The sequence below is a fragment of the Pelecanus crispus genome, chromosome 26 (genome assembly GCF_030463565.1).
Source record: "Pelecanus crispus isolate bPelCri1 chromosome 26, bPelCri1.pri, whole genome shotgun sequence".
NCBI lineage: Eukaryota > Metazoa > Chordata > Aves > Pelecaniformes > Pelecanidae > Pelecanus > Pelecanus crispus.
The window spans coordinates 1,321,407-1,344,301 of NC_134668.1; the positions used below are offsets into that span (position 1 = coordinate 1,321,407).

General features: G+C 56.9%; 1 protein-coding gene across 4 annotated transcripts; it reads left to right on the forward strand.

Annotated features, from left to right (window-relative positions):
* The first annotated feature begins 513 nt into the window (after window positions 1-513).
* RNF41 (ring finger protein 41) lies at window positions 514-22,235 on the forward strand. 4 transcript variants are annotated; one of them, XM_075724957.1, is made up of 7 exons: window positions 514-548; window positions 2,658-2,838; window positions 16,009-16,121; window positions 19,095-19,366; window positions 20,212-20,347; window positions 20,657-20,760; window positions 21,325-22,235. In XM_075724957.1, the coding sequence occupies exons 3-7, from the start codon at window positions 16,032-16,034 to the stop codon at window positions 21,674-21,676; spliced, it is 954 nt and encodes a 317-aa protein (XP_075581072.1). In that variant the 5' UTR covers window positions 514-548; window positions 2,658-2,838; window positions 16,009-16,031; the 3' UTR covers window positions 21,677-22,235. The 4 variants fall into 4 exon arrangements, with proteins under 4 accessions (XP_075581072.1, XP_075581073.1, XP_075581074.1 ...); XM_075724958.1 differs by lacking the exon at window positions 2,658-2,838 and having other exon boundaries at window positions 517-548; XM_075724959.1 differs by lacking the exons at window positions 514-548; window positions 2,658-2,838 and adding an exon at window positions 3,339-3,596.
* Window positions 22,236-22,895: the final 660 nt, after the last annotated feature.

Here is a 22,895-nt window from a genome sequence, read left to right on the forward strand (position 1 = left end):
TGCGGGGCCACCGGGCACGGGAGCGCGGGGCCGGGACCGATCCCGGTGCTGCTCGACGGTTCGTCCTCCCGCCCCGCCACCAGGGGGCGCTCACGCCTCCCGCCCCGCCGCCCCCGGCGCTGCCCGCCCCCCCCGCCCCGCTGCGCGCGCTGACCTGCCGGAGCGCCGCCGCCGCGGGCACTCCCGGAAGTCGCCGGCCACCCACCCCAGGCAGCCAATCAGCGTGCGGAGGGCGGAGGATGGTCCGCGCCGCCAGCTAATGGCTGCGCGGAGGGGGCGGGACTAGGGGCGGGGGCGTGGCAAAGCGGTAAACCCCGCCCACCTCCCCGCCCCGCGCGGGTCATAGAGCCCCGCCCCCGACCAGCGAGTTCCGGCCCCGCGCGCCGCGCGCCGGCCAGAGCGCCGCTTCCGGCCCGGGGCGGGGCGGAGCTTCCGGCGGGGCGGGGGTTGCGTAGCGGCGGGGCCGGGCGGGGGGAGGCGGTGGAGGCCGCGGCCGCCCCTGAGCCCCGCGGCGTCCCGGAGCCGGCCCGGGCCCGGGCGGCAAGGCGGTACGTGAGGCCGGGGGGGGCGGAGCGGCCTGGGGAAGGAGCCGGGCCCTGCGGCGGGGAGGCCCCCGGAGGGCGATGCGGCCCCGGTGGGGCGGGAGCGGGGAGGCGGGGGCCGGGGGATGCCCGGGTTTCGGGGAAGGGCGGCGAGGGCCGCTGCGGCCGGGGGCTTGCGGAGCCGGGGGCGGGCTGGCAGGAGCCCGGGGCTCCCGGGGGCTGTGGAGGCCGGGGAGGGGGGTGCCGGCGCTGGGCACCGCGTTGCGGGGTGGGCGTGAAACCCCACGGAGGCCGTGGGGGAGGCGGTGGAGGGGGTGGGTACGGCCCCCGGCGCTGCGGGGTCTCCGGGCCGCCCTGACAGCCCGGCTGGGACTCGGTGCGGGGGGAGAAGCTCTTGGCCTTGCTCGCCGGTAATGTGTCCTGCTCGCCCCGTACCTGTGCCCCCGGCTGCTGGAGCCCGAGTGGGCTCCCAGGCCCTTGCAGGGCTCGGCGTTGCTAGATGGTGGCTGCAAAGGTGGAGTAAGAACAAAAAAAAAGAAAAAAGAAACCCAAACAAAACCCCGCCGTGGCCTGTGAAGGTACTGATTCTACCTGGTGATTCAGCGTCGTAAATACGCCTGGACTTCACCGGCGATTCCTCTTCGAGTAGCTTTTGAAGGAAAGACTTTAATTGGGCTGAAAGTTGCTCCGCTGACAAATTATTTGCAGCCTCTGGGTGCTGCTGTGGTGCAGGGAGGATTGGGGCCGTCCCGGCCCCCAGCAGGGCTGGGGTGCTCCCGGGCGAGGAGCCCCCCGCACGCAGCCGCCGTGAAAGGAGAGCGCCCGTCACTCGCAGGGAACGCCCGCAGCTTCCCTGCTGTCGGCGGCCTGACCTTCGGAGCACATCGCAAAGCCCGTCTGTCTGTCTGGGGAGGGCAGGAGGTAGAGGGAAGTCGGTAATTAACTGGGGTAAGGGTTTATTTGCGAGGAAGTTTCGCAAAGCAGGCCGCGTGCTGCTGCTCCTCTCGACTGTAAGCACCTCAGCTCGGCGGTATCTCATCTTATGGGATGGGCCTTAGTCTTTTTTTAATACGTTTTTAAGCGATAAACGTAAAAATGTCCAAAAACGCAACAGTGTCAGATAAACTTTTTTGTTATAACAGTAATAAAGCTGCTCGTGGTGACTTCAGGGGCCGGTCATCGTGCATGGCTCCGCGCGGTGCTAACATCAGAGATGTTTCTGAGCTGGTTTTATCCTTGTTGCTGAGACCAGCAGATAAAACCAAAGCAGTTTTTCCCGATTCAGGCTTCCCTGCTGTCAATTTTTGCAACGCTAGAGCGAGCAGAGGAGTTGCAAGAAAAACTTGGATTTGTGTCAGAAGATCTTAAGGTGGCATTTGGGGAAACTATTTTTAGCAGGATTGCGTAACTGAAAAGCTAAGACTTTACCTACTGGGCAAATGTTTCTTTCCCCGCACATGGTGCGTTCCTGCAGTGCAGCGATCCTGCTGGAAAACGCCTCTCGTCCCGGCTTTTCTCCCGTCCAAGTGAGGTGGGGGTTTGAGGCAAGTGGAGTTCTGGCCAAGGGCTGGAATTTCTGAAGCAAAGTGCCATGGGGAGGCAACCGATGTTTCAATCGCCGGCTCGGTTGTGTTCAGCCCGTCGGGGAGGCTGGGATGCGCGAGGGCTCTCCGAGAGCGGCTGGGGCTCCAGAGGGGCCCTTATTCTTGCCATTTAAAAAAAAAAAAAAGCAAGGCAGAATAATTTTTTATATCGTTGGAAGATAAGGTAAGGAGCGGTCTGAGATGCGCTGCTGGTTCTCTGTTCTCGTGCCAACTTCAGACCCTCGTCCCCAGGAACGCGTGTCTGCGTCGGAGGCGTACGGGGCTCATGTTGCAGGTGCTTAGTGGTTTCTGCACAGGTTCTTCCGCTTTTTAGGAGCATTGCAAAGGGTCTTTGGGAAATGCAGGTTTCTCTTCTGTGGGGCTGAAGGCCTGGGTTCCTGTGTGGAGGAAGAGAGGTGTCTTCATCTGCACCGAGAGGGGAGTGAAGGGCAGGGCACAGCCTTCCACCCTGGGTTTTTTTTTTTTTACCATGCTCATTTTTCCTTCCTTTTCTTTTTTCCCCTGTGACTAGATCTATCCTGTCTGACCTTATGACTCCTGCCTGGCAGCGGCTCTTGGCCCTCGAAGAATGACACTTTAAACTGTAGAAGAGGAAGGGGAAAAGATGGGCCATTGGGAGCGTCTCCCTGAAAAGAGTAAACCCAGCCCAGCCCAGCCTCTTTTCTACTTAGGGAGGAATTCTGCCACGGAAGGTAAATCGAGTACCTCTCAAAACTTTCTCCATCTGTGCACAGGGGATGAGTTTTAAATCCTTCCTCCACGCACGTGGAGCCTCCGACACATGAACAGTTAGAGTTACGTCAGCAGCTTTACAGGGTGTTGCTGTATGTATGCTTTCATGGCTTTCAGTCGGCTGCTGCCGATAACTTCGAAGTCATATTTATCTGAAAACGTTGGTTTTGCTCTGCTAACAAGAAAGATCTCTATGTCTTGACAGCGTGTCCCCCCCCCCCCACCCCGTTGCAGCTGACAGTGCAGCACGTACGGCTGTTCTTGCAGCTTGTTGCTGCCTGATCTCTCCCCTGGCAGATCCTCCTAGATCACCCTTTAGAGATCACAGCCTGCTGTTCGCAGGTCTGTGCAGGTTCACAGTGCAGGACACGGCTCTTGCTCTAAAGCCGTTAAAGAACCTTTGTTGTAAATGAGTGTCTGCAGGGAAATAGCAAGATCTTCCTTAAATTTCAGAGGTTTAGAATAAATCCTGCCAAACTGGCTTAAAAACTGCCCCTGCCTGATTTCTGGATCTCTTGTTTCACCTGGTGCTCTAGAAGAAGAGCAGACACTGGAATTCCCAGAGCGTGCTCGAAAGAGCGAGGTTCCCTGTGACTTGCAGGGAAAGTGCTTTGTTTAACGAAACCCACTGATGAATCTGGAGGTTCTGGAAAGGCATCCCAAAAGGCTGCGGAGACAGCCGGAGGCAATGCAAAGCGAACTTCAAACAGAGCTCAAGGTAAAAGCGAGCCGCGAGTTGCGCTGCTCAGCGGTCTCTGCCTGTGTTTTCTCGCTGATCGGTCGGCTTGGTGACCGGCCAACTGCTGGGGCTTCGCAGCTTGTGTGGGCTCCTCGCAGCAGAAAACAGGAAACACTTCTTACGGAATAGGATCCGTGCTGTCCTGCTGTGAGGATGGGATTATTCACCAAGTCTAAAGAGATCCCTCGCATCCAAATGCTTTAGAGCAAAGGCAAAAAGCTTTTTGGTCTTCTCGCGTTACGATTTCCGTGGGGCAGCTGGTCTGGACTCGCTCGCACAGAAGTAGTGCCAATAGTTGAAGGTGGGTCTGACCGGGAGCGTGGAGACTTGGCCGACCTGTGCGGGCCAGGCTGCTGAGCCGTTTCAGCAAGGGGCCCAGGTTCTGCCCTGGGCTTCTGGGAATCCCTCTCCTCCTTTTTGAGGAGCTGGGACCCGTTGGGGTGCTGCTGCTGGTGGAGGTGGTGGCTCCCGGGCATCCTCCTGCCTGCCCGCTCTGCACTCCTATGGCAGGTACCAGAGCAGCGCATCTGCCCCTGTTTAAACAAACTGCCCGGTGTGGTTTCCTTTGGGATGAGGCATCGCTTCCACTTCTGGCGGAGCAGTTTGAGTTGGGAGGGGACAGGCTACTGACAGAGCAGTGATGCGGGGTGTTGGGCTCTTCTCCCAAGTAGTTAGCGATAGGACAAGAGGAAATGGGCTCAAGCTGTGCCAGGGGAGGTTTAGATTGGATATTAGGAAAAATTTCTTCACAGAAAGGGTGGTCAAGCATTGGAACAGGCTGCCCAGAGAGGTGGGGGAGTCCCCATCCCTGGAAGCGTTCAAAAAACAGGCAGAAGTGGCACTTTGGGACATGGTTTAGTCTAGTCCACCCTTGATTGGTTTAGTGTGGACTTCGTAGTGTAGGTTAATGGTTGGACTGGGTGATCTTAAAGGTCTTTTCCAACCTAAACGATTCGATGATTCTATGAGTGTGCATATTCAGACATTTTGCTGGCTGTGATTTACCTCTGCTGTTTCTGGGGTGGGGGGGAAAACCCCAAACATAAACTAGTTTAACTTCAGATTTAGGCTTTTCATTTTCTTGGTGCCTTGACACCGTAAGAAATGGACCAGAAAATAAAATGGCAGAGCTGGGTAAAGCTGCACTGTGTAATTCCGGCATGGGCCCAGCTGTTAACAAGTGGCTTGTTCCGCTTATCTAACGAAGGGACACCCGCCTCGCAGACCCTCGCATCCTCCTCTGCCTTGTCTGTAGCCATGAACGCTCTCCAGACAAACCACTTCTCACGGGCGCAGGGCCCGGCACGCGTGCGAGGCCCAGTCCCGGTCGGAGCCCGCTGGTGTCTCTGCCGTCGCCGATGAGGAACGTGCAGCACCCCAGAATTAGGCTGGGGCTGGGTCCCTGCCTCTGGGCTGTCGGTGACAACGTCTTCCTCCGGTCTTGCCACATCTGCCCGTAGATGCGCTGCGGGCCGCGGCAGCGAGCTGCGCCGCATTCCTCCGTCATCTCTGGGGTTTGTGGGATGTGTCAGAGCTCAGGCGACAGCGGGGAAGGGCAGCCGGTGGCTGGAATGGTTTTTAGTGGGAGCTCGTACCCCAAGTCACAGGACCTCGTTTAGTTCCCGCCCGGGTTCCTGGTAGGCAGGAGCTGTTGCAGACAGAGCTCAAGCAAAATAAAGGGGCTTTGCAGTGCTGAAATGCAGCAAGTGGGAAAAATATTCTAAGCTCGTAGCAGAACAAAACCCCAAGCGTGTGTTTCTGCCTGGATCTTGAACATTTCCCTTCCGATACACCTGGGGCGTAGGAACCTGAGGCTTGGGAGGCTGCGGTTCTGTCTGCCATACCTGGACTGAGCGTATCCCCCGCTCCTGAGGACGATCGGTGACGGTGACGGCCCTCGTATGCTGGGAGGGGTGCGGGCAGGGTCTCACCCCAGCACTGCGCTGGGGTACCGCAGCCTCTGCAAGGCAGGCGAGTGCTCGGCCGGGGCAGGAGGCGAAGCGTGGGTGTAGCCCTGTAAAGCAGCGCATCCCCCTCCTGCTGGAATTTTTAAACTAAAGAAGAATAGATTTAGACTGGATATAGGGAAGAAATTTTTTACAATGAGGGTGGTGAAGCACTGGAACGGGTTGCCCAGAGAGGTGGTGGAGGCCCCATCCCTGGAAACCTTCAAGGTCAGGTTGGACGGGGCTTGGAGCACCCTGGTCTGGTTAAAGCTGTCCCTGTCGCTGCAGGGGTTGGGCTGGATGGGCTCTAAAGGTCCCTTCCAACCCAAAGTGTGATTGATTCTGTGATTCTGTGATTCTGTGATTCTGTGATTCTGTGATTCTGTGATTCTGTGATTCTGTGATTCTGTGATTCTGTGATTCTGTGATTCTGTGATTCTGTGATTCTGTTTTGGAGGAATATAATGCTGTCTTGTGGAAATCTGCCATGAGGTTTCCTTCCCCGACACGAAAGTGCTGCTGACCTCCGAGTATTCTCCCAGTCATCCCCGTGTTGTTGCGTATCTGTGGGGTTTGGCGTGTTATTTCTGCCCCTTTGGCAGTCTGAGGCGTCGAAGCCCCTTCACAGCGCTGTAGGTTGAATTCCCGAGCTTTGCAAGGGCTTGATCTGAAAAAAGGACAGAAAGGCAGGAACTGGGTGGGCAGCTCAGCAGCTCCAGGTCAGGCCACCCTGTCCGAATGTCTTAATAAAGAGCAGGACCTTGGTATTCCTGAAACAATGTGTGATTTTGTTTTTTATTTTTGTTCCCCCAGAAGTCGTTGCCGTGGCTTAGCAACCTGCAGCAGCAAACTGCGTTCCCTGAGCCGCTTTCAGTTGCGAAGCAGAGGCTTGCAGTCAGCTGCGATTCTTGATTATGCATTTCGTAGGGCTGTAGGACTTGACGCAGCGCCAAGGACTTGGCGACCCAGGAGATCTTGTCATGTTCCTTGCGGGCTGAAGGTAAGGGTGGCCGGAGCGGAGCAGGGGTTTGATCTGGTCTGTGGATGTTGCTTCTGCTCGTCCCACGGCTCTGGAAGAGAGCTGCTGTTTCAGTTCTCCATCTGCGGAACTGGGGATGGAAGCCGCTCCGCTTTCAGCAGCCACCTCGAGGAACTTCCCAAAGATTTTTTTTCTTTTTTTTTTTTTCCCCGTTCATTTCTTGAGGTGGCCGATTTTCCTGGCAAGCTCTTCTGCCTCCAGCCTCTTTTCACTTAAATCCTTTCAACGCATTAAAAGTACAGAAAACAGGATGAGTTTGTTGGGTCCCAGCTGGGAGAGACTGCAGGCTGGCTGTACTTTTTTTGGTACCGGTAGCGTCGTTTTATGTTGTGGGATTTTGAGGCGCTGCCAGTGTTAGGCATTGATGCCTGTAGGTGTTCCCAGGGCTATCAGCAGGGCTTTAGTGATCCTGAAGAGTTTCCCAGAATTAGGAACAGCCTTGCTGGGTGGCAAAGCCCTCTAAGCCTGATTCTGCAGGGGTTAAGCAATAGGAGCTCTTCAGCGCGTGGTGTTTGTCCTTCCACCAGCTACCAAAATAGGATCTCGAACATGGGTAGGGCCTCACGATTGATGTGTTTTCCTCCTATTATACAATCGAGAACGATTGTTTAACCCAGCTTGCCTTTTGATCTTCTTTGCCTGTGTGTACTTGGGCAAAAGCTTCCTTTGACTTGTGAAAGGCTTTTTAGAAAAAGGGATTTTTTTCTTTTTTTTCCCCCCCTTTGGAAAGTTTTGCTCTTTGGACGTGAGCTAACGTCAAGCAGAAGATCAACACTGGAGGAAAAATCTTTATGGCAAGAGCTGTTAGATTTGTACTCTCGATGCTTTTGGCTTTTAATTAGCAAATAATGAGTAATATTTTTATGTGTTTTGCCTGCGGCCTCTTGAATCAAAATAGTATGTACTAAAACTTTGTGGATTACAGTCAGTCATTCCTGAAGTCTCTGCTAACTGGTTAAAATGCTTTGAAGAAACACCTCCGCCTAAGAAAAGTTTTAGGCCTGGGGGATATCGATTATTTCAGGTGCGGGCGGGACTGCAGCGAGCATGCTGAACCCATTGGGTTTTGTTCCTGCTGAAAAAAAAAACCAAACACCCCACAGTTTGGAGAAGGAATGAATTAACTCATGTCACCATTGTTCCAAAACAAGTACATTAGCTCAACAATTATGTTGAAGTGGGTGGTAACCCTTTAAAGGATCGTAAGCAAGAATCAAGATAGCAAGAATCAAGGTTAGCGTCACGTAAGTCGATCAAACCCAGCTCCTTGGTGTAGTTGTTCCCTTTGAGCCTGGAGCGCAGCTCCGTACGCGGGGTTTCACAGGTCGTGCTGCGGAGCCAGCGCTGCTTGAACGCTGCTGTATCGCGGAGCACGGAGGCTTGCTGGGCTCTTCCCCGAAACTGGAGGTGCTGTTAGGATTGCTTCGCTGGCTTTTCCTGCGAGGGGAGCGTAAATTACTTTAAATTGCCGTCTGCTTCCTGGCTATGTGCAACAGCAATTAGAGGCCCTGGGTATTAATGCCGGAGAGGAGTGACCGAGTCACGTTTCAGCTGAGGCTAGCTGAGTGTCTGATCGATTTTTTTTTTTTTTTTTTTTTTTTGGTGGGGAGGGAGGGCTGCTGCTCCATGGTGTCATTAGCGGGGTGGTTAATTATGCACATGCCAGGCAGCTGGTGGTTACTGGTGGTGTGCATGCAGGCAGAACTGGTTTGTTGTATCTGCTGCTCTTCACCGGTTACTCTCGATGGAGAAACTGAAGTCAGGCAGGTGAAGCAACTGGCCTGGCCTGCAGACCAGCGCTCTCCTCTGCGCCAGCGGTTTTTAAGCTCGGGGCCCGTAGATGTCTCAAACGCATGCAGAAATTCCTGGGGAAAACCACTAAGCCATGCAGGCTCATTCTGTACATGCAGGCAAGCCAGATGCCAACAAAATGGGAAGAAGCGAAGGAACAGGCAGAGCAGGGCCACGAGTCTGATGCTGTGGCTGCTGAGTTGCCTCTGCAGACCTTGCCGGTAGCGCTGAGCACGAGACGGTGTGTGGCTGAGCCCGGGGATCGCCCGTGCGGGGTGGACTCTGGATCCCGCTTGGTTTTGGTGCTGGCTTTTGAAATCAGATCTGCTCCGTCGAGCAGCGCGTAACGCAGGTGAGCACGGGGTGTAATTTTGTACCAGAAAAGTCAAGGTAATGATCAGAAAGACCAGGAAGGTCTGACACGAGTCAAGGCTATAAATGCAGTCGCTTGGAACAGTCTGGTCGGGTCCGTGGGGCTCGACAGAGCTGCCGGAGCTCCGTGCGGTGAGGAGAGCGCAGTAGGGAGGGTGGCTGGCCCCCAGGCTGTATCTCATGAAACCGAGTGTCTGTTCTCCTTGCTGCCTTCGCATTTCCCTAACGCACAGCTGTGCAGCTCCCATCCATGTGGGCGCTGGGTGCGCAACCCCAGGCGGAGGAGCCACGGGGGATACGGCAGCCAGACCTGCGCTGCTGGTGTTTCGTTTCCAAAGAAGTTACGGGATGTACGTTGTGCCAGCTCTTCCTTGCCATTAAATCCTAATGTGTCTGAGCAGAGAGCTTCGTAGTTCCAGATTAGGGCAAAGTTTGGATTTGTGCTCGGCCCACGTGCCAGCAAGCATCCGCTTCGGTTCCCTGCCAGGCCCGACAGTGCAGGGAAGTGGCTCCAGCCAGGAATGCACAACATGCACTGGGCTCGTTTCTGTCCTGCTGTACTGCGTGGCTTCAAAACTGGGTCGCTGGACAACTAGGTCAGGCAGAGGGACTTTTAGCCAGCTTTAGGTTATGCTGCGTGTTCGGGTTCGATATTGTTCTTGTTCATCTTCAGTTTCAGACTGCTCTTCCTTTCTTGTGTGGCACTGGGGGCTGTTTATAGCACTGGCTCGCAGGTCCCCAGTGCCCCTCGACTGCCGGGTGGCTCTAAGCTGGAGCAGGGTGGCCACGCGCTGGGCACTCATCTCAAATATGTGGCTTGCGGGGGCCCAGCGAGTTTGTCACGGCTGCTGACTGCGCTGTGCTCTGAAATGCACAGCCTTCAGATGCCGGGGGATGTCGTGAGCCGCAGTGAGCGGTGCTGGCAGGAGGGCCAGTAATCACCTGGGCTTGGCCAGCTGCCCCTGGCCAGCTGGGCTGCGCTAACCGGGCCGCTCGCAGCAGAGCAAGAGACCGTCCCAGCTCTGCACGCTGGCTGTCGTTGGGCTGGTGAATCCTCTCCTGTTGTACAGGAACAGGCTGCTGTCACGGGAGCCGGCTCTGGTTGCTGACGTGAGGGTTTCCTGTGAAACTTCCATTGTGTCGGGTCAGTTCGGAGCTGCTCTAAAGCTGCAAGGCACTGACGTTGGGCACAGCTTCAACGCTGATGACTCTTCCGTCTTCAATCTGCTTGTCAGACCAGAGATCCGGCTGAGCAGAGCCCTTTCGCCTGCGTCCTGGCGCCAGCCCTGATCCTATCCGAGCAGCCTCCTCGCCTGGGCTGGGCGATGGAGCCCAGCAGATGCCTTCAGCAAAGTGCTTCAGCCAAACGTCAGCCCCTCGGCAGAGCCCCTGTGCTCCCTCCCAGGTACCGCCGGGGCAGCTTCTGCTGTGTAGCTCTGTCCCGGCTGTCCCTGGTCTTTTGCTGTCCCACCGGCAGTGCCGGCAGCCTCTTCCCTTGCTGTGACCCGGACTCCTGGGAGCAGAGGCCACCTTAAACGGATGTAGATCCTGCGGGCTGGGAGCCAGTTGCTGCAAAACTTTGACTTCTTTAAGCTTCTGGGTCGCTTCTATCCCCCCCTCCCCGTGGAAACTTTCTAGCGGCAGCAAGACTGCTTCAGAAAATGTGCAGCCCCCCCGGAGATGCTATGTATTTACTCACAGCAGGGAAACAGAGACAGCAAAGCGTGGTGCCCCGGAACACACACAGTGCAAACCAGTGAGAAGATCACTGGTGTCCTGGCTCCCATGCTGGGCTTTAACTGCTACAGAACAGCCCCTCTTGCATCCATATGTTGTTTTCTCTCCCTTTCCTCCCTTCCCCCTTGCTTTCTGGTTTTAATTCTGTTTCTTTTGGCTCACAAAGCTGATGAAATTAGGAAAGATTATTAAAAACACTATTGCTCACAGAACAGGTTTCTTCCGAGCTATCCCAGCTGCAAAGCGGCTCTGGTATCTGTTGGCAGCACTTATATTGGAAATAATGAGAAAATGGTGTCTTTTTTCCCTGAGAACCAGGCAAAGCCTGATGCTGGAGACTTCCAGTGCAGGCTAATTAAGTTTGATTTGCTTTGTTTGTTTGTTTTTAATTTTTTTTTTAAGGGATTCTGTCTGGTCTTCTGTATTTCCACAGAAGGGATGGGTTTCCTTAGTGAACTGGCACCAGATACCGGCTCAGAAGAGGGGCTGGCTGTGTGGATCCGCCGCTGAAAGGAGCGCAGGCAGCGGAGCTGGCAGGCGCTACCCGCGGCTGGTGTCCCCGGGGAGGAGCTGGCCACCTTTGCGTTCGAACACAAGGCCCTGGCGTGGTCGCTGCACTTCATCCAGTCGCTGGCTTTACTACCTATTGTACTCTGATTTTTCCAGGCGTATTTCTTTTGCCGTGTGTTTAGTAGGTAGGCGCTGGCTCCGCTCCAGCGATCGCATTGTTCTCGCTGTTGTCATGTGTCGTTTGCCTCGGACCAGGTTGGTTTATCTCGGTGAGCTCTAGCCGTGAGTGCAGAGTCGTCCCTGTCGCCTGTTCCACTTGGCACAGTTGCGCGGGTCGAGGTCGGTCAGTGCCTCTTTCAAACCTTCACCTTCTCGGGCTCCGGGCGGCTGGGGGGCCCCGGGGAGTTTTATAGCCAGCATGTCATTTACCCGGGTGAAACTCGCTTCCCTTCCAGTGCTGTTGCCTGCCTCTGCGCTGGTCCTCGCTCGTGTTGCTCATACTTGTGCTCGTCAGCTCCTGGGAGTGAGTCAGTGTCTCCCGACAGCCTGGCACGCTGTTTGCGTGGTGCAGGTGGAGGTGTCTGCCCTGGGACCCGCAGCTGACAGCGCTGGTAAGATCTCGTGGAAGATGCTGCTTTCCCAGCAAAGCTGTGTAGGGCCAGGCCCTTTCCAGGTTGCTCTGGATCCTTGCCCAGGTGTGCTCGTAGCCTGAAACAGCCGGTGACCGAGGAGAGCTGGCTGCGTGGGTGAGCAGGAGTATGGAAGCGCAACCCTGCGAGCTCCAGATGAGTCAGTCTCCCTGTGCCGGCGGAGCGGAGAGCTCCTCTGGAGCAGGTAGATGCTGGCTTGTTCCACAGACTGTGCCTGGAGCAGTCAACCAGGCAGAAAGCTTGGCTCAGCCGGAGTGTCTGGGATCCAGCGGCTTGAACATATTGTGGCAAAAAGGAGGGAACATGTGAACATGTGCTTTGGGGGCTGTGGAACAAATCCATGGGCTCCCATGTAGACTTTTGTTTTTTTCCAAGGAGGAGGGGGAGCTTTTTTTAAGCCATTAATTTTCCTTTTGTCAACAGAAAAAATATTCTCAGCAATTGAATTTTCCTCTGGGGGCAGGAACAGTTAGTTATCGTGCTGGAACACAGCACAGTATTACCACGGAAATCTTATCTGTATGGTTGCTGCTAACATGAAAGACGGGCAGATACGCTTTGGGTCAGAGGAGCCCCAGCCTTGCTCGCTGTCATCCGGCGCTGCCATTTGAAGGGCGGAGGTAAGCTCATGCCAGACAACTGAAGGAAGCCCCTTTTTGGCCAAGATTTGGAGCAAAACCACAACGCGCTGGGTATGTAGGAATGACTGTCCTGTGACCGGAGTAGGGGGGAGTTCAGCGGTGGTCTCCCTTAACTTTTAGACGTCCTATTTGCCTGTTTAAATGGCAGGTTTATGGGGAGGATGGAAGAGTAGCGCAAGTTGGGGCTTGAGATGAGATGCTGGCCCCTCCGTAGCAATCGGGCAGCTGGAGGACCCCCGCCGTGGGGATGCGACAGGCTTGGGTGCTCTAACCAGCTGGGGAGCGAGTTGTTGCCTTCCTCTTTCCTCTCCTCTACTTCCCTGAGGGCTTATTAGGAACCTTTGTCTCCGCTGGTGGATGCTGAGGAGGCTTTGGGTAAGGGTAGGAATGTCAAAGTGCTTTTGACTTGTTAATTACTGATCCTCTCTGATACCATCAAGCCCTTGTTGCTATGTAGATCTCTTCTGTGTTGAGCAGCATGCAGGCATTTGAAGTCCCCAGGCCAGGAAGATGACAATCTACAAAGACAAGGCAGGAGCATGATGACAAGGGAAGTGGAGGAAAGTGGGGGGGGGGAAAGTGACTTATCCCGGCTTTTCTCAGTAATTTGGGCTAAAGCCCAGGTCAGTGACTGGCCTCTGCTCTGTGTGAACCGTCCCATCTCCCTGCCCAGCCCTAGGGAGGCTGGTGGTGCTGGGGTCAAGAAGCTGTGCACGTTTGGAGAGGGCAGGATGGCAAAGCTCATTTGCTTAAATCAAGTATAATCATAGCTGGCAGTTGCTGTTTACTGCAGAAGCAATTTCCTGTAACCGTGGGTTTGTCTGGGCTCCTGCTCAGCCTTCGCTCCCCTGTATTGTGTCTTGCCTGTGTTGCAGATGGTTTGGCTCGATTTCACCCTGGTGTCTGAGTGCCTCTGCAAGCCCTTCCAGGAAAGGTATTTTCTAAGCTCTTTGTGCTTCGGTTCAGCACATGATGGATCCCTGCAGCCCGTGAATCATCTCTCTTGCTGAGAAGCACTGCGCAAGTAGGGCTTGCTCATATTAGCTATATGATACCTTCTTTGGGGTCATCCTGCAGGTTGCTGAGCCCAGGGAGGAATGAGTGTATCCAGTATCCTGCAGGGCCAGGTCATTAATTCACCTCTGGATCAAGCAGGAGGGAGATTGGGTTGCCAGCTCCATCTCACTCGAGCATTTGCAGACACTTTCAGCTTTCCTGTTCCCGCTTTGTGATAGCAGCGGGGCGCTCCTTGCTTCAGCATGCTGGCAGAGCCCCGCGGATGAGCTCTGGCAGAAGGGGGGAACAGCTGGGTCGAGGAACAAGAAGGATTCAGAGGTGCTCAGGCTGGTGCAGGTGCTGAAATTTTTCTGGGGGAAGTTTTGATGTGGCTTCTGTCTGGCAGATGGCAAGGCTGGCTTTCAGTGCTCGTGTTTTGCGCTCCGCTCGGCTCGTTCCTGAGTGGATGTGAAGGCGTCTGGTGTCTTGCCCAGCTGTTCGTTGGAAGGATGGTGTTGGAGTTCCGAAGCTTGGAAGCAAAAGACAAAGAAAGCGGAGTTGCTAGGGAGCGCGGTTCTGAAGAAGCGGTACGCAGTGCAGTTCCACTTCGATGCCTGAGTGCCCATGCAGGAGTGGGTGCTGTGCCTCCTGAGCGGAAGGAGAGGGCAGGCCCTTCGTGGGGCTGCTCCTGGATTCAGAGACGTGTTAAGGCACCGGGGCATGAACCAGTGCCCAAGCACTGAGCAGCAGAGAAAGGTCAGAGTGGTCCCGGCTGCAAAGCAAAGCACCTCTGTGGCGGGGGGCACGCAGGCTGCACGGGTGCTGTGGCTCAGCTGGCAGCCGGGAGCTGTTGTGCTGGGTCCTCCGCATCCGTGTTTGCCCTTCCAGTTGGTTTGAACCCAATGTAAATGTGGTGGAGGTGCTGAGACTTGCAGTGCGAGTGGCTCATAAAGGGATGGGAAGGAATTTGGGCTCCCTCCCAGTGGAGGAGAGCCGCATCTGTCCGAAGGCATGGGAAGGTTTAGGAGCAACTGATCCTAGTTGCTCGGAGACCCGTTCTCCCTCCAGCCTGCAGCCGTTAATCTTGTTATCTGAATTGCAAACTGACACAGGGACTTTCCCCACCCCAGCCTCCGTCAGAGGAGTCTTTTGTCTGTGCCTGCTCTGTGGAAGCAAAGAATCCGTCCGCACGTGGAGCTGATTTATCGTCCGACTTTCACAGTGTCCAATGAGTTGATTAAAGTCCCTCCCTGCTACCCTCTGACTTGGGGAGGGTCCCAAGGGCCAACCATGAAGCGACTGCATTCCCTACAGCCTCCCTTTCTGTCCGTCCGGCACCTTCTCTCCTCCCTCACTGCTCTAGCCGAGCAGACGCAGTGGTTTCCACAACCAGCTCTGCCTGCTGCGTCTGTCTAGAGCCAAAGCTCTTTCGGCTGCGAAGAGCTGGCTTGGGGAGGTACGTGGCGTTGTGCAAGCAACTCGGCCGAGGTGCGGGAGCTGGGCACCGCTGGCTGTGGCTGGGTGGCCACATCTGGCTACGGAGCAGCAGCGGCAGGGCGAGTTCCTGCCTGCCCTCAAGAGCAGGTAGATGCGCCTGGTGTTTGCACAGCTGGAACCGCTGCCACGCCGCAGCCTCCTCACCGCATGGACGGCGGTTTCGGAGCCTCATGTGGGGTCCGCGTGCCCTCGCACACCTCCCGTCCCCTCTTGGCTCCTGCGCGTGTTTGGGGTGGGGACTCCTTTATCTGGAGCCAAGCGCAGTGTGAATCTGGATGGCCGTGGCGGTTTGTCGCCGACTTTGATGTTGGGGAGAATGGGAGAGGAGGAGCTGGCTCTTCAGGGACAAACAGTAAAGGAACTGGTGACTGCCAGCGTGCTGGGGCAGAGCTCAAGGTCGGCTTCTGGCAGATAGTGTAAGAAGCTGGTTGACAGTGTTACCTGGGAATGCCATCCTCGGCGGGGAGGGACGGGGACTTGGTGCTCTCGGGGCTGCTCTCGGGGCTGCACACCCTCCGTGCTGGGAGCAGGAGCCCCGACAGCTCTGGGAGTCGTGGGGACTCCTCATCCAGGCGCTGGAGCGCCCAGTGCAGGTCACGCTCTGCTGCAGACAGTGTTGGCCATCTTCACTCTGCGTCTGCTCGGCCGAGTGGGAAAGCTGCTGGAGATGGAAGTGGGGGACAATACCTGCGGCTGGGGTGCCAGGAGCCAGCGGGACCGCTGTTCCCAGGGAAGGAGCTGGTTCCTCCGCAGCCGATGTGGCGAGGCTGGCGGGTGTCCGGCTGCCCCCAGGAATGGGCCCTGGCATGCATCCCACTGCTCAGCCCTGCTTGTTAGAGGTGCCCCTGTGCTGTCCTCTCCTCTATAAGCCAAATAGAACTGTGCAAAAACAACCCCAACAACCAGCAAGTAGAAAAATTGCAGCGGGATTAGTAATAACACGTGTGGGAGAGAAGCAATGCCTGCAGCGTGTCAAAACGGAGGAGCAGTTCAGCACAAACAGAGGGGGCTCAGACTGCTTCCCCCTGCACGCTGCTCCGTGCAGCGCTTGGCTGTGAGCTCCCGCCGTGCCTGGGGCTACCCCAACTGGTCACGCTGGGAGGAGAGAGCAGAAATTTGGGAACCGGGACATTGCGAGGGCTGGGACCTGCTCTGTCCAGATGTCGCAGGTTGCTCGGCTGCTCCTAACCTCTCTTCTTTTTCCCTCCACAGGGTTCTGGCATCGGTGATGAGCAATGGGGTATGATGTAGCACGTTTTCAGGGGGATGTTGATGAAGACCTTATATGCCCCATCTGCAGCGGGGTCCTGGAGGAGCCAGTTCAGGTAGGTTTCTGTCTGAGCACTGACTGTGGCTACTGAAGGCCTCCGATTGCAGCTCCAGACTTCTAGATGTCTTGATCAGATGATGGGTGCCGCACACAGCATGTGCATTAGGTGAGCTCAATGGATTCTTAACTTTCCTACTAATGGTTTAAGGCAGCAGCACGGGTAAGGATGCAGCACCAGGGATAAGAGTCTGTGGTTGTGTGGGTTCTGGTGGAAATGAAGCGCTGGGTTTTGGGGGATGTCCTGGGGTCAGCAAAGAGGTGGGAGGAAGGAATAAGCTGGTGTTGGGACAGGTTTCCCTTACTCCTTCGTTCCTTACTCCCTTCTTAACTCTACCAAAGCTCAGTGCAGCTGGATAACAGTGAAGGTGTCCCAAGGCAGAGATGGCAGCAGCTATGCTAAAATCTGTCCCTTGCTTATGGCTTCATGCTTGGTTGACCCTCTCTGCTTCCCTGCATGTGTGCTTCCTCCGTGCTACGGAGCTGATCCGTTCTGCTTGCTGCTGGGAGCCTGGCTCGGCTCTCCTGCTCCTCTCCTGCCCACCGAACGTAGCTCGGAGGAAGGACAGACCGCAGCCCTGGTGCCAGCACGCTGCTCTGCCTGGGCCCGGCAGAGCCGGCTTGTTTGGCGATGCTCCGGCTCGCTCTGCAGCTTGTGCAGCCGCTCGGGGAAGGAGGGTGTGCACGGGGAGCTGCTGCTCCCACTCCTCCCTCCGCTTCCCGCAGAGCGGAAGGGCTGTTGGACGGGGCTTTCCTGTGAGCTCTGTTATGAGCCTCTCCAGCCCTCCCGTGCCTTTCGGTGCCGGCAGGGCTGTATTTGTCACCGTGTCCTGCTAAGCCCTGGTACCTGGGGAGAGGTTAGTGGGGGCTTTTACAGCCCCCTGACCGGAGCGGAGCACGGCAGGCTGAGCTGGCTTCCGTGTGGGACTTTGTCCCCCTGCTCCCTGTCCTTCAGGGTCTGTATCCCACCGACGGCATTCCTAGGCTGGCCGAGCTGTGGCCACGTGCTGGGTAGCTCAGTATCGTCTGCGTAAATCCAGCTTCATTTGAAATAAAGCGGATTAAAATAAAAAGGAGCTGCTCTGAAACCTGTGCATAATCATTGCAGTTTCATCGTTTCGTAGTGGACTGCATCACAAAAGCTGTGCTTTGTGCCGGGCTGGTGAGCTGCCCGATGGGCATCCCAGGGAGGCTGGGGCTGTGTGCTGTAGCCCACCCTGTGCCGGTGGGCTGGAACTGCGTGGAACGTGGAACTGCGTGGAACAATTTTAACTACTGTAGTTAAATTTGTGTGTTAACAGATTAGCGTAGCTGGAAGGTGCTATGTCAAACAAGCTTTGACTTTCGAAAGTCTGTCAACGTGTGAACATGATCACAGGCCATCGCGTAAACCAGAGGGAAAGTTGCAGGTTTATTTAAATCTCCTTTTGAGAATGTGGTATCGCAAACTCCCTTGTTCCCAGGCTGTTCTCGAGCGCGGTTCGCAGCCTCTCTGTTGGATACCGGCCCCTCTGCTCCTGCCAGCACCGCCGTAACTGGAGCTGCCAGGAGGCTGAGTTTGTAGCTAGGCTCAAGCCGTGCCCTCTGACAAGCCTTGGTTCCAAGGGACCAAATTCCTGAGGACTTCTTCCTTTTTCCCTCCCTTCCAGGGAAGTCCCTCTGCCTGGTCACAGCAGGGCCACCTCCAGTGATACCTCAGAGGGCCCAGGGCCACGTCCAACCCCAAGATTTCAGTATTGCCAAGGATGGAGGATCCCCAGGGCCTGTCCCTGGGTCATGGGCACGGAGCCACCCTCTGCGTGCAGCAGCCGGTGAAACTGGTGTGATTTATCTGTCGCATCTCCGGTCTGCGCTTGGTGGCACTGGGGCACCCCAATCACTAAACTTTAGCGAGGGTGGGCATGGGCTTGAGAGGCTAAAACGCCGCAAGGGGAGCAGAGAAGCCAGATTTGCAGAGGAGAGCGGAAAGCCCAACCCTTGGAGAGCGGGACTTCAGGAAAACACGAGGGAGAGGAGGGGCTGTCGCTGCGCCAGAGCCCAGCACGCGCTGCCTTTTCTGATGCTGGCTCAGAGACGCTGGGCTGGGCTGGTTGGCTCGAGCTGCGATGCCACAGGGACCGCACTAAAACTCCCAAGATGGTCCTGTAGCTCGGACGGGTGAATCCCAGTTCAGCGTACGCCCTGCAATCGTCGGCTGCCTTTGTCGGCTGGTACAAGGCAGCCTGCAAGGCGCTGCGTGCTGAGGGAACAGCTTGTAAATGAGACTTAGCTCCGACTGCGTCTGACCTTCCTGTAACTCCGGGTTTCGGCTCTGTGGAAGAAAGCTCGGTGTTGTCCAAAGGGCTGGCGTGCGTCCCGCTCTCCCTCCCTGATCTCAATACTCTTTCAACTGCGCTTGAAGGCAAGAGCAGAGCCCAGCTGTGTAAATACACTGAAGTAATGTTCTAATCTGCCCTGGAAAAATGTTGGAATTTAGCATCCCGCTCTGCCTTGCCCCCTCAGCCCTTTCGGGAGGCAGCATTACCTGGGACGGAGCAGAGCAGGAGCACAACTCTGAGGGGGCCGTGCCCTGTCCCGGGGAGCTGATCTGCTCACAAGACGCTGCGCGTCTTGGTGGGGAGAGAGAACCTTGGTGGGCGCCCAAATGAAAACCGGCGGTGGATGAAGGTGGGCACCTGCTTTTCCAAGGGCAGGGAGGAGGGCTCTGCAGCAGTGCCTCTTGCATTGCAGCGGAAGGTGCTGCGCCTGGCTCTGCTCTCGACAGGTCTGGCTTTTGCTGTTTCGTTCCCCTGTGCGGGCGTCGTGCCTGCTTGTGTAACGGAGGTGCCTCTTCCCTTTGCTTTCCTCCCCCAAGGCAGCACCCCTCAGACTGAGAGCCTTTCTCTGGTTGAGGTCATCTACACGCGAGCCAGCAAATGCTTCCCCTCCAGGTCCGAGTAACGCGTGGCTCCTTTTTTCTGCCCCTCCGCAGGCTCCTCACTGCGAGCACGCCTTCTGCAATGCCTGCATCACCCAGTGGTTCTCCCAGCAGCAGACGTGCCCCGTGGACCGCAGCGTCGTGACGGTCGCCCACCTCCGCCCCGTCCCGCGGATCATGCGTAATATGCTCTCGAAGCTGCAGATCACTTGCGACAACGCTGTTTTCGGCTGTACGGCGGTCGTGCGACTTGACAACCTGATGTCTCACCTCAATGACTGCGAGCACAATCCAAAGCGCCCGGTGACTTGCGAGCAGGGATGCGGGTGAGGATGGCTGTGGGGGGCTCTGCTGCAGAGGGTGGGCAGAGCAGGGGCCACAGGCTCGGGGAAGGGGACCGGGGTTCAGTGCCTGGCACCCTTTTGCCCCGTGGGCAAAGCAGAGCTCCGGGGGTAGCAGGGCTTTGAAGGCCATGGTGCTGCACAAAGGGTTGGGAAGGATTTAAAAAAATGCTTCAAACCCATTTCTTTTTAAACTTGGTTCAAAGCCCCTGGCTCTTCAGCTCTTTGCTGGGGCTTGAGTGTCGGTTGGCTGCTGGAAATGGGGTACTGGAGCCTTTGTGAATCTGCCCAGAGCCGTTCCAGCCCCTTGGGACAAGTTCCAGCACGAGCTCTGCTCCCTCCTACGTGTTGCCAAGAGCCAGGAGCGGTGGGTGGCTGCTCTGGCCTTGGCTCTTGTGCTCTCGGTGCCGATACCCTTCCCGCTCACGCGCCGTAAGCATCCAGCCAGGTGGTGACTGACTGTTGGCTTGGAGACTCTCGGAGACTGGATCAGGCCCGTGGGCTGCCTAGTGCGGGACCTGGTTCTGAACCCCGATCACTTCGGAGGAGGAAGATCCCCGTCGCCTGCCGACCTGGTGGTGGTTTGTCCCCGTAGCTCTCGCCGAGACCGTTTTGGCTTGGCCCTGAGACACGGCAGGGAACAGACCTCGCTGCACCTATCGGAGGTTACGGCACTGGGCTTCCCGGGCCTCTTGGCACGTCCTCCAAGACTGGATTTGTTTTGGAGACTGTTTACACGCTTATGCCAAACGCTCTGGTGTGTAACTTTCCCCTAATGTGGGGCCTCCACCTTTTTTTTTTTTTTTTTTTTTTTTTGTAACGTTCTACAGCTTGGAAATGCCCAAAGATGAGCTGCCAAACCACAACTGCATCAAGCATTTAAGATCTGTGGTGCAACAGCAGCAGACGAGAATCGCTGAGCTGGAGAAGACCTCAGCAGAGCACAAACATCAGCTGGCCGAGCAGGTAGGTCCGTGTGTGCGAGGGGCTGTCTCGCGGCAGGGTCTCTCATGGGGTCGGTCTCGCCCGTTTGGACACCAAACACCAAAAAAAGGTTTGTGGATGAAGAAAGCGGCTGCGGAGCGGCCCGAGCTGAGCACAGCCAGGGCTCTGCCGCTGTTGGGCACCTCGGTCGCCCAGCCGCTGGGACGGGAGCTGAGCTGACGGGCAGGGCCACGTTACTCCCTGCCGCTGCGCTGGGGTCTGGTCTCGTGACGCGTAGCCGCCGTGCCGCCTCCTTTTTTTGCAAACCTCGCTGCGTCCTGCCTCTTGCAGAAACGGGACATTCAGCTGCTGAAGGCCTACATGCGCGCCATCCGCAGCGTCAACCCCAACCTGCAGAACCTGGAGGAGACCATCGAGTACAATGAAATCCTGGAGTAAGTGCTGGTTCTCGTGCCCGTCGGGGAGGAGCTGGGGAGCCCCAGCGTCGGGGTGCGAGCGGCGCTGGGAGCCTGCCAGCTTCGCCGAGGGATTCGCGAGGGGGTGAAGTGCCTTCTGAGGCAAAGGCGCGGCTTGAGAAGAAAACGCTTCGCCAAAGCGTGGGGGCCGTTGCGGGGTGTTCGTGCTGGGGAGCGGCGCGCGAGCTGCTTGCGCAATGGGCTCGGACCGTTTTTATTCTTCCACCTGCATCCTGCCCGCGAGCAGGAAGCTGCCAGATTCCTTCCTCCTTGTGAGAAAGGCCGGAGGAAGCAGCTTCTCGCCTCGTCCTTTCTTCCCCTCCCTCTGGGGAGGGAGTAGCGGAGCTGAAGGCCGCAGCTGGGTCCTGTTTGGGGGTGAAAAACAGGGGTTAGGAAGGAAAAGTGTCGGGGAAGGCGGGGAAACGGAGGCATTCCCCACCCAGCCTTGCTCCCGAGCGCGGAGCAGACCAGGCTCCTCCATTCCGGTGGGGAGCCACCAAAAACTCACGGTGCCCACCCGCTTTGTCCCCTCTCTGTCCCCAGGTGGGTGAACTCCCTGCAGCCGGCCCGGGTGACGCGGTGGGGTGGAATGATCTCCACGCCGGATGCGGTGCTGCAGGCCGTCATCAAGCGCTCGTTGGTAGAGAGCGGCTGCCCCACGTCCATCATCAATGAGCTGATCGAGAACGCCCACGAGCGGAACTGGCCGCAGGGCCTGGCCACGCTGGAGACCCGCCAGATGAACCGGCGGTACTACGAGAACTATGTGGCCAAGCGCATCCCCGGCAAGCAAGCCGTGGTGGTGATGGCTTGCGAAAACCAGCACATGGGCGAGGACATGGTGCTCGAGCCGGGACTGGTGATGATATTTGCACACGGAGTGGAGGAAATCTAAGGACTTTCACAGAGAAACGCTTCGTGCTGACGAGGGAGAGGAGGGGGAAGGTGCAGAGGTGGAGACCGGGGGTTGCCGGACAAAACTGCTGGTGTTCCCTCGTCACCGACATGGTTTTCTTAGGGCACTGTTCCCTCGAACCTCTTGCTTCCTAGCCGAAATGATTAAACGCCTCCGGTAAACGCTACCCAAACACTTGGCCCAGCGGTGAGCACCCGCTGCAGCCCCTCCATGTTCGCCCCTTGCAGATCAGCTTCCCCCGTTCGATGTCTTTCAAGGAGAACAGGAGCAACCGCTCCCCACGTACTGCCAGACTCCTCAGCCTGCGGTTTGGGTCCCGGTGCCTCTCCCAAAGCCCGGCTCCTGCTCCAGCCCAAACTTAAAGGCCCAGCTCAGCTCTTGCTGTGGACTGACCCCGCCGCCCCCGGCAGCTCTCGCTTGTCCGGCGGCCGAATCCTCCCTGGGCTTTCTCTCCCTCTCTGGATTTTTCCGCCTCGCTCTCCGGCGTCTCTCTGCCGCCGTCTCTCCAAGCCTTGCCTCCGACCGCGCGGTACGGCAGCGGCGGGGTCCGCTCCCCGCCTCCCGCGGGCTGGGGAAGGGGCTCAGCCGGGGGAGTCCCCCCAAACCGGGCACTGTCGGTGTCGCCCCCGGGGCCCTGCCGAGCCCTGCTCCTCCCCGGAGCCAAACCGGCCGCGGACGAGCCCCCGGCGCCCGCCGAGCCTTTGGGCCTTCCGCTGTGCAGGGGGGCTCGGCGGTGGGGAGCAGCCTTTCCCCACCACCCTCCCCGGCCTCGGCCCCTCTCCGTGCATGCCCCAGCCCCTCTCCTCGCTGGGAGAGGCCGGATCCCCGCGCCCCCCCAGCTCGCGGCCCCCCGGGCGTCTCCCACCCTCCGAGACGCCGTCCTGCCCTGTGTTTGCCGGTGTTTGGCTCCGCTTTCTCTGCCGTTACTGGTGGTCCTTTTCCAGACACTTGTGACTGTGGTTCTGTATTTTTTTTTGTACTTTTTTTTTTTTTTTTTTCTGGCCTCTTCTCGGTTTTATTTCTCCTCTTTTTATTTTTGAAGTACCACGGACAGGCACCTCCGAGCCTGCTTACGTTTACTTGTTGGGAATTTTAATTTATTTGCATTTGGTTTATTATTTTGTTGTCTTTTTTTTTTTTTTTTTTTTTTTTTACAGTACCTTCTCCGCCGGTGTCTGTACTGCTCGGATCCGGCCGC